The sequence below is a fragment of the Nannobrachium achirus genome, assembly GCF_963921795.1.
Source record: "Nannobrachium achirus genome assembly, chromosome: 4".
In the NCBI taxonomy this organism is placed as follows: domain Eukaryota; kingdom Metazoa; phylum Chordata; class Actinopteri; order Myctophiformes; family Myctophidae; genus Nannobrachium; species Nannobrachium achirus.
In genome coordinates this window covers 15,696,648-15,706,814 of record NC_137813.1, presented here as the reverse complement: position 1 = coordinate 15,706,814, position 10,167 = coordinate 15,696,648, and the positions used below count along the sequence as shown (strand labels likewise).

Sequence of the window (10,167 nt, the reverse complement as noted above, 5' to 3'; positions counted from 1 at the left end):
ATAGCAGATCTACAAATGACTTGTGGATCGGTTTAATTGTTGTGAACTATAAAATATGAACTAGGGTTTAAGTGGTTAACCTCCTGGGGATCGTAACCCCTCGAGGACCCCTGGTGGTCCATGAGAGGAGAACCAGTGTTCTAAAGTTGTGATTCGAGGGTTACTTGACCTCCACTCCAGTATATCTACCTGTCTGTTACTACCTGCTTCAACACTGGTATACTTATGTGATTAAACCGAATGACCGTAATAAAGTGGAAAAAATAAAAATCCAATATATTAGAACAAAAGTAACGCCTAGCTGTCATGTGTGTCAAGAAAGAAATGCTCTAGTAAGCTATTAGGACAAGACCTTATCAGCTTAATCAAAACATAAAAGCTATTACAATTGTGAGACTGTGCTCCAATTTGGATGTTTTCACTTAAAGGAGTAGTTCACCCACAAATTGACTGTTTTTCTGACTTGAGTTCAATAATATATTTTTCATTTTTGTTGCATTCCTAAGAAAGAAATTTGATTATCATAAATGTACCCCCATTGATTCCGGATGGGGACCCAAATGCATTCGGGTCCCCATCCGGAATCAATGGGGGTCTTAGGAATGCAACAAATACAAAAAAAATATTATTGAACTCAGCATGAGTAGTCAATAGGGAAAAAAAGGCATTTTGGGGGTGAACTACTCCCACACATTCACATCCACAGACTGTAGAAAGGAAGCATTATTCACAATTTGGTTCCAACACCTTTATTGTGTACCTCCTGTCAGGTGAACGCAACACTGAGGGGACTGCATGGGAAGTGATGGCCTGAATATTTCAATACAATCATTTGAAGATATGGCAAGATATACCATCTTTTAGATGATATGTGTGTGTGTGTGTGTGTGTGGCTTTTAACTATATTCTTGGTGTTGGGATGTAGAACATTTTACAGTACATTTTCAGCAAGAGTTCACCAAAAACAAATGGAAGAGGCTAATATTCATAATTCGGCTTATCACAGAATTATGTACCGCAGTGGTTCTCAAAGTAGGGTCCGGGGACCCCCAGAGGTCCTTTAGGGCAGTGGTTACCAAACCTTTTAGCTCAAGACCCAAAAGAGAAATTAGACATTTGCCCAGACCCCAAACTAGTGAAAACAGCAGATCCACAAGTCGCTTTGCGCCGCATTGTGAGCTTGTAGATCGGCTTTTTTACTACTTCTTAAACATTTGTTTTCTAACTAATGGAGTTTATTTTATTTATTGTATTGATGTTATTACTATCATGGAAATCTTCGCTTTTTGGGGAATGTTTTTTGAAAATGTTTTGAAATAATAATTAAAAACCAAATAAAGGAAACGAAAAAAAAAAAAAAAACTATAAATAAGGTACACATGAAAATATCCGCGACCCACAAATGGGTCCCGACCCAGTGTTTGGGAACCAGTGCTTTAGGGGGTCCTCTGCTAAATCACAGATAGTTAGGAACCAAATCGACCCAAGGAGAGTTTGTCTAAATGGATCCATTTGTACACTCTCAGAGTTAGGGCCTAATGAAAGTAAAAATCATTTTGAGAACCACTACTGTACAGAACTTAATCTAAAAATCAATCAGCAGCACGGCGCACATAGCACCTACACTCATACAGTATATACTCACGGTCAGACAGTGATGAAAAGAAAGAAAACACAAGTCAAATGATCACGAATGATACAAAACCACAAACTAATACTCAGCTGCTGTCCTTCATATGAGGTAAGAATTGTGCCCTATACAACATACTTGGTTGGAATATAAATAGCAAAAAAAAAAAAAACATCTCTTCTATCACTCCTACCACAGTTGGAAAACAAAACATCTACATCATAAAATATCATTTAACGATGTATAGTCAACAGTGCAACAAGTTCAACCTATAACACCCAACTATACTAATATATATATATATATATCATTATTAATCTTCGTAAAGTAAAATTTAAGAGCTTTGTAGATAGTGGCTCGGATCTTAAGAGCTAGGAACATATACTCATATCCTTTGTAATAAAGTCAACTTACAGTGAAAGAAAGGTATAAGCATAATGTGAATAAAAACAAAAACAAGGTATAGCAAATAAAAACAACAAAAAGCATCAGATTGTTGACATTGGAAAGGGTTAGCAAGACGCTAACATGTGCCATTTGTATTTGTTGGCCTGTATTGTTTTTTAGTTGATTTCATGAATGACACATTTCTTATTACTCGCTCAATTTTACATACAACAAATGTCTGGAAAGAGACGTTTACCATCTCCAAAGTCATCGCAATAGCTGGTGTCAATCCCTTTTTAAATGTTTTAACAGCGTGCTCATGTGAGCTCATTAGGTAATCCTATAGATCAGTGTTAGTTTTCTGTGTGGTTGTTGTGTTGCGTGTGTATAAGTGGGGTTAGGAAAATCAATAAATAACGGGGTTTTTTTTTTGGGGGGGGGGGGGGGGGGGGGGGGGGGGAATGGATCCGAGTCTAAAAAAACATACATTTCTAACATAAATCACATTGTATGAAGTTCAACGGTGGTCAATATTTAGTCAAGTAAATGTCCAAAAAGAAATGGCAAGATGTCACAATGGACAGACTGCCTGAATTAATAGAAGTATCTAAGCACACCCTACAGTACAGTAGAATCCAATACAATCCGCTAATTATTGTACTTTTGAAATCAATCCCCCTAGCCAAGGGGTCCCGCGCTCTGTATTTCTCTGACTTTGCTTAAGTTCTCCAAAAATGACTTGAACATTAAAAGGCAGAAGTCACTTAAGCCCTAAATATGTATTTGCACGACAAATAGCAAATAAAGAAAATAAAGTGATCTACCAGCTTGTAGATCCATTCTGGGCACGCCATATAGGCGACAATCTTCAAAAAATTTCCAAAATACTGAAAATATCAGAATCAGATTACTATGATCTGCTATGTTTTGCATTGTGACAACACCTACTTAACAGTTTCCCAGGCGCTGTATTAATACCACCTACATAACATACTTAAATGCAGAGGACACATTCCACGCATGTGCAGATGTACAGATGACAAATACCCGCAGCAACAACAACTACTGTAAAAGGGGACTGAACTAGGGCTTATGTGGTCAAAGGACATTTTTATCAGTAAGCATGCTCGACTCCAATCCTGCAACGAATGAACGAAAGCGTGAACAACACATTTCAGGGATTCGAACGGATCGTTCACGAGTCTCACTAATGATTCGATGCTTATGAAAGAATCACTCATGAACGACACATCACTACCATCAGGCCCTGTACCTGCACTGTACACCAGAGAGGAGACGAGAGAGAATCAGATAGGCATCGACAACCCAAGTCTCAAGAGGAATGTATTTGCCCTGCATTTCCCTCCTATACAATCCTTTCAGACTGATGCAACATGATTATCATCATTTCTCTGGCCATCGGTGGGGTGAGTACAGCGCTGGGTAGATTTATTTGACTCGGCGGGGAATGCTATTAATTATTATGGCTTAAATGGACAATGCTACGTAATGCTCTCCCAACCCCTGGATCATCATACAAAAAGAGTCCTTTGTGGACACAGAATCAGTCACAAGTGCAATGAAAATGTTGCAGAGGGGACTGTATGCGTTAGGACTTTTTTTTTTTTTTGAGCCCAGCCTGCAAGACAAAACAAGCAATGCACCCCAGTTTCAACTGAATCAATGTGCTATACTGCTATATGTCAATGGTTCTCAACCTTTTCAGGCCGTGACCCCCAAAAACAATCATATTTGAACTGGTGACCCCACACCCTGATAAGCACTTGGAATTGTAGGAGTTGAGGCATGACATTTAGTTTGACTCAGTTCCACAGATAAATATAGTGAAAATAGCAGATCTAACAGATAACGCCTCGCATCATGAGGTGTTGTGAGCTTATAGATCGGGTATTTTCACCTCTTTCTTATGTTATTATTTTGAAAATGTCGCCAATGTTTGACCAATTTTTATAGTGTAGTTTGTCGAGTAATTTTGATTATGATTTTTGTTTTCTTGCTTTTCTTTTTTAAAGGCATTAAAAAATTCTCAAAAGTCCTTCACTTTTCTCTGGGGACCACCCCCCAAAATCACGTGGGGACTCCCCCCACAGGTTGAGAACGACTGCTGTATGTGAGTAATAGTCCACCTCATATAAAAAACAAACAAACAAACAAACAAAAACGAGCGCTGTGACAACTTGGTATGGGCGGTTTCTCTGCTCTTTGGGTCCTCACTCGGCCTTGGCTCTGGCCTTCTCGCGCTCCGCTGCGTCACACGCTACCATGTTCTGAGAGGCAGTGATCAGGTGGAGGAGGCTGATGCCCGACTTGAGGAGACAGATGATGGCACAGACTCCCTGGAGCCAGTACAGCCAGGCTGCTCAAGCACACAAGCACGCACACACGCACGCACGCACGCACGCACACGCGCACAGACACACACGTCAGCTTCAGTACACAGCACTGGTGAGGTTTTCAACACACTCATCAAATATTAAAAACACAGCTTATTTATTCATCTCACATATGTCCATAAAACAGTTTAACAGAAATCTTTAAACAGTGTGCTTTGACATTTAATCAGTCTGAATTTGTCCTAAAATGTTGGTCTAAAAAGCCTCAGTTATAGACGCATGCATAATATAGTTTTTTCATTGTTTAGCATTTTGTTGAAATACTAGTAGTAGTAGAGTGGGTTAAACAGTAGGAATTGAACATCAAAACCACTCATTCTATGAACCCATGGCTTTGGTGAAAAGCTTGATTACGACTAGTATTCTCTCGTAAAATGCAGACAATGCACTAAGCCTAGGGACTTTTAACATTCATGGACCTGACTACAACATCAAGAAGACAGAAGGAATGCTCGCACACCAACATAACAAAAAGAAATGTCCACAGAGGTTAGGCAGTTGCAAAGATATGGTTATATTAATGATGATCCATAGTGATAAAATTAAATAAGTGCTACCCGAATAATTCTGATTCGCTTATCAATCAGAACTGATTTACAAGCCATACTAGAAAGGGTTAGCATAAATTAGGCCACGCTTAGTCTCTGGAGAAAACTGCAAAGTTTCGTTGCGTTCTCACTTTTTACTCTGCGTTTAGACAAGACTCAACAGTGATTGAAAGCGCTGTAGTGTACATGCCATGTGATGGTGGTGACGCACTGCCAGATCAGACCAGTCACGCGTTTTTTGGAAATGACACCGCAGTTCTGGGCGGAGCCGTTTGATTATTGTCCACAACATTGCAAGCGGCGCGAGTGCCCGCGAAGAGCGGGCCAGGGCCGCGCGGCTGACGGAGCGCCGCGCGAGTTACGAAGCCGTGGTGAATGCAATCGTTATATTTATGCCCAGGCCGTAAGGCCTGGGCAAGCCCACGATAAACGCACCTCCGTGCGGTCCAAGCGGACAAATAGGAGCGCTCCCTAGCGCCAGTTCAGCCAATCAAAAGCTTCCATGGGCGGGGTTTGCCTGGAGCTCGGGTGTCATTTCCAATAACGCACCAGTCACACACTTCCACCCTACTTCCTCGTTTACATTCATTCACTAGTGCAGTGTGGGTCTACGATCAAACTTTTTTGTTTCCTCCGTTTTTTTACTGTTGAAGTGGAGACGAGAGACGGAGCGTCTCCAAAAATTTCCACTTTTTTGCGGATTCAACCCCTCGTCTCAACGTGGCTTTAGGCTGAACACAAGTACCAAGACTTACCTGCTGGTTCTTCAATATGATGGAGGACGTAGAGCAGGCAGAAGAACAGCTCATTCCCCATGCACATGACAAACAGCACTGGCTACAGACAGAGAGAGACAACACCGGTACATGCATCATGTGAGAAACACTCTCAACTTCAGCATTGACAGTAATTGCAGCATCTGAGAACCAGATTTGAGTTGCAATTTGAATTGGCCTTGAAAGTTTTCCATGCTCAAATAGCACGTTCAACTGGACACGAACACACTTTTAAGGCCTTTAGAAACGGGAGGCATGATGAATAAACGATGAGTATTTAACATCAATACTATCCATATTAGTACAGGTTGATGCCTTCATTTCCACTTTATCGGCACTTTATCGGCACATTGATATTTTCTTTCTGTGTGGACTGCATAGCAGAGTGAGTAGACTACACATGACACAAAAAACTGGTAAAAAAATTATTGAGTAAATGATAGTTAAACTAAATATTACCTTGGATGTGTAGTAAAGACGCAGGATGGGGTTTCCAGAGAGGTCAATGGTCTTGTGGCTGGCAGATCCCTTCATCATTGAGCTGAAGAAGAGACGGTTGAGAAAGAGAACACCATTTAACCACTTAAACCCAGTAATACTTAGTCAAAAAGACCCAACTTAGCTCCTCTGGTCCTGGGCTTGCTCTTGTTAGCAAATCTTTAGTTTTCACCAGAAATAGCATATCTACAAGCTCACTCTCTCTCCCAGAATAAGGTGCTAGGGTTCAAATGGCCCCTGTTCAGAATTTGGGTGAATCTGTTATTTTCGCTGGCGTTGTAAAGGGCTGATTTAACTCTATTAAAGTGAAGTGGGACGATACCTTCAGGCCTCCGTGCCACATGCTACAGTAGTCAAAGCAACGCTCGGTTTCAAAACAGCTCCCAGCATGTCCAACTGATCTTTCAAGGTAAGGTCACACTTATTTCCTTAGGCTGCAGCCTGCAACATACCTCAGCAACCCAGAGAAGATGTCATTCCAATTCTATTATATAATGTATATTTGCTATTGAGCAGAAACCTTGTTCTCCATGTTTCATCCTATGTTTATTGCCTTAAGCAGAGGAAATAGCCAAACTACAAGCTCACAAAACGCTGTGAAGCAGCGCCTTTGTGAGTGGTTAAAATGTGTACATCTGTCTGTGTCTACTTATGAAGAAATAGAAAGGTTGAAAACTCTTTGAACTATAACGACATTCCCAAATAGGGTCAACACCAAGTTGAAAGTGGATAATTCTGTCTGTGAGTTGTTTTTTTAGATTTGACAAATCAGAAAAGTATTGAGAGCTTGTGATTCAAAATAACTACACTGGAACACAGGTTATGTTCTCAGGTAGGTTATAGGTTCAGGCTGAAAAGTAAAAGTTTTGGACATACAAGGTTTCCACCCAACAGCAAAGATGAGTCTATCTAGGGTCATTTTAGTGGCGAATGTGTTTGAGGCCGCAAAAAAACAGCATCAACAGATATTGGTGTAGGCCTATGTCTGTGTTGAAGCAGTTTTGTGCATGCCCATAGAGCAGGGTTCCCCTATTAGTTTTCCCCAAGGGCCAAAATTATGTCTAGGGTACCAAGCATTGCAGGGGGCGATTGTGGCGTTCCCGCTACTCCAGCGACAGTTCAGATATCGTCGTTGTCGGGTGAAAATCTTGTATGTCCACAACCGTTTGTTTTGCATTTATCATTTTAAAAATGATTTTAACTAGTGAAAACAGACGATCTACAAGCACACAACGCCTCGCGGTGCGAGGCGTTGTGTGCTTGTGTGCTTTACTTTGCGAAAGAACATACAAATTTGGAGATACGAGGTTTCCACCCGTCAACGACGATATACTAGTGTTGCTGCTGCTCTTATACCACCATTATTACTGGGGTTGGTGGGGGCCAGACAGTAGCCCCCCGCGGGCCGCAAATGGCCTGCGGGCCGCCTATTTGGGAACCCTGCCATAGAGCATCGCAGTGGACATGGTTTACTGGTTCCACAAAAAAATCTCCTGTTAATTTCCTCTTAGACTTATAATAATTATGTTAAACCTAGAACCAAGCCATCCAGGATGGTTCAAAATCTAGTGAAAATAAGCGTCTGCAGCACGCTGGATCATGCTCCAAATTGTCCCAAGGTGTGTAGAAGGTACCTGTGCAGGTGCAGCCAGTGGCTGGCGATGTCCAGAGACATGCTGACCTGGAACAGGAAGGTGTAGGAAGGGTACAGCAGCGCCAGGTTGACCAGCAGGCACATGGTGGCACAGCGGTCCGTCAGCATGTCCAACATGGCTCCGAACTTTGTAGCTGGTTCACAGTAATTAAAGATTTAATTGCGTTTCAGTCGTTGAACATGGGAACGTTGTGATCGTGAATTAAGATTACATTTCCAGTCGACTTTGTGAACAAAAGTTGTGCAGTGCAGATTATGACAAATAATTTACTCCATTTAATAACTTTGTACTTAAAATAAAATAAATTAAAAAAAAAAAAACACACACACACACACACACACACACACACACACACACACACACACACACACACACACACACACACACACACACACACACACACACACACAGTGTGAAGTGAGCGGTGCCATTTATGAGTTAATTTCATTAAGCGTCCGGCGAAGCTTGGCCAATGTGGAGTACAGACAGACACAAATTGACCAATCGCATTCCGGACAGGCACGGGACAAACAGACAAAGCCACATGTAGGAGTGGTAAGCAGGTGATCCTGGATCAGACAGATACTGTATAAAAAGTGGGAGATCTGGGCACTCAAGAGCACAGGCGTCAATTGGATATGGCAAGATTGGCTACAGGGGGGAAAAATGGCGTGCGACACCAATCATGTTGCCATACCTTGGCATGACTTAAGGCCCATTCCCACTGGGCCAGATAAACAGATAAAAAAATATCTTTCTCCATTCAAGTGGATTTTTGACTGTATCTTACCATCCACTTCAATGGAGAAAGATATGTTTTTTATCTGTTTATCTGGCCCAGTGGGAATGGGCCTTAATACATGTTGGTTTAATAACGGCTGTTCCTTCTTTTAACTAATAGCTAAATAATTGTGATGATCTAAAATTTAGACAAGTATGTAATACTTGCGACTACAGAGGAGAAGCCACGTTAGAACTGGAGCAGTGATGAACACACAGGTATATATATACGTTCCGGTGGGAATTCTCTGGCAGAATGTACCCTCTAATGAATGAGAGTCTAATTCATTTATGCTTTAATTAATCCAACTCACATGAGTGGGATTTAATGTATGTCAAAATGTGGGGCAGATGTAAGAGTTACATACACGTCATCTCCCTCTCTCTGTCATTCTGTCACACACAGTCATCATGTTTATCATCATCTTATCACACACACAGTACGCACACACACACACACACACACACACACACACACACACACACACACACACACACACACACACACACACACACACACACACACACACACACACACACACACACACACACACACACATTAAAGTGGTTTCTCTTACACTGATTGAGCGCCCTGGCAGCGTGGCCGTCGAAGGCGTCCAGCAGGGCACTGAGCAGGTAGCAGAACACAGCGGGCATCGGGCAGCATGGCATCAGGAAGAATGACAGGAAGGCCAGCACGATGCGGGCATACCCTGAACAACAACAACAACAATAATAATAATAACAACAAGCCTGCGATCAAGACTATTGAATTGATTGATTGATTGAAGAATTCATTAGAAGGTTACATAGGGAAAAAGTACAGTTTCATGACAGTACAAATCACCGGTACAAGGTCAACTAAAAGGAGATCCTAGTAAGCTTTGATCGGCTTATTTACACAGGAACCACTTTTTGTATGTCAAATCAAATCGATTGATCGATTTTGAAATGTCAAAATCGATCAAATACGTCTATGATAGTCTTGGTCCAAAGCTATATAGGCCTATATACTATACAATCTTGTTTTATTTTATTTTTGGGCGAGCGCCACGCTTCATACATAGTCTACATACAGTACAGACAAATATATTAAACACTCGACTCACCGATCAAATTCGGCACGAAAAGGAATATGTTTTCCTCGGCCATCTTCTCTTCGAAGCTCCGTGAAACGTTTGATCTCGGCGGCGGCGACACAAGACAAGGCGGCCGGTGTGTGTGTGTGTGTGTGTTTAGATTTATGTATTTAGCTTCTGGACACTTCTTTTTTGGGTTACACTTCACTTCATGGAATGTTGTCTTCCTCTCCTGCGGCGTGACGCGTTCAGTTCCGGTGTGACGCACAATGCACGTGCACACATAGACATCAAAGGGGACTTGAGCCCCTGCCTTTTTATCCGTCTGTAAAAAGTGCCCTTTCTGGACAAGAAAAGCAGTTTTTACTATGGTGAAAGAAATGCCCTCTTTCCATGGCAT

At 41.6% G+C, this 10,167-nt stretch overlaps 1 protein-coding gene across 1 annotated transcript; it reads right to left on the bottom strand.

Moving 5' to 3' along the window:
• Positions 1-2,492: 2,492 nt before the first annotated feature.
• On the bottom strand, positions 2,493-9,983 carry cdipt (CDP-diacylglycerol--inositol 3-phosphatidyltransferase (phosphatidylinositol synthase)). The gene is made up of 6 exons (XM_080723823.1): positions 9,798-9,983; positions 9,267-9,401; positions 7,888-8,041; positions 6,215-6,296; positions 5,735-5,816; positions 2,493-4,394 (listed from the first exon to the last, which is right to left on the bottom strand). Exons 1-6 carry the CDS (start codon positions 9,838-9,840, stop codon positions 4,249-4,251), a joined length of 642 nt encoding a protein of 213 aa, XP_080579949.1. The 5' UTR covers positions 9,841-9,983; the 3' UTR covers positions 2,493-4,248.
• Positions 9,984-10,167: the final 184 nt, after the last annotated feature.

Excerpts from the sequence above, each read along its gene's own strand:
- cdipt (XM_080723823.1), bottom strand. The coding sequence starts at position 9,840 with ATGGCCGAGGAAAACATATTCCTTTTCGTGCCGAATTTGATCG. Across the intron at positions 8,042-9,266 it reads TGCCAGGGCGCTCAATCAGT|CTACAAAGTTCGGAGCCATG; the intron begins GTAAGAGAAACC and ends ACTGTGAACCAG. Across the intron at positions 4,395-5,734 it reads TCATATTGAAGAACCAGCAG|CCTGGCTGTACTGGCTCCAG; the intron begins GTAAGTCTTGGT and ends GTGCTTGAGCAG.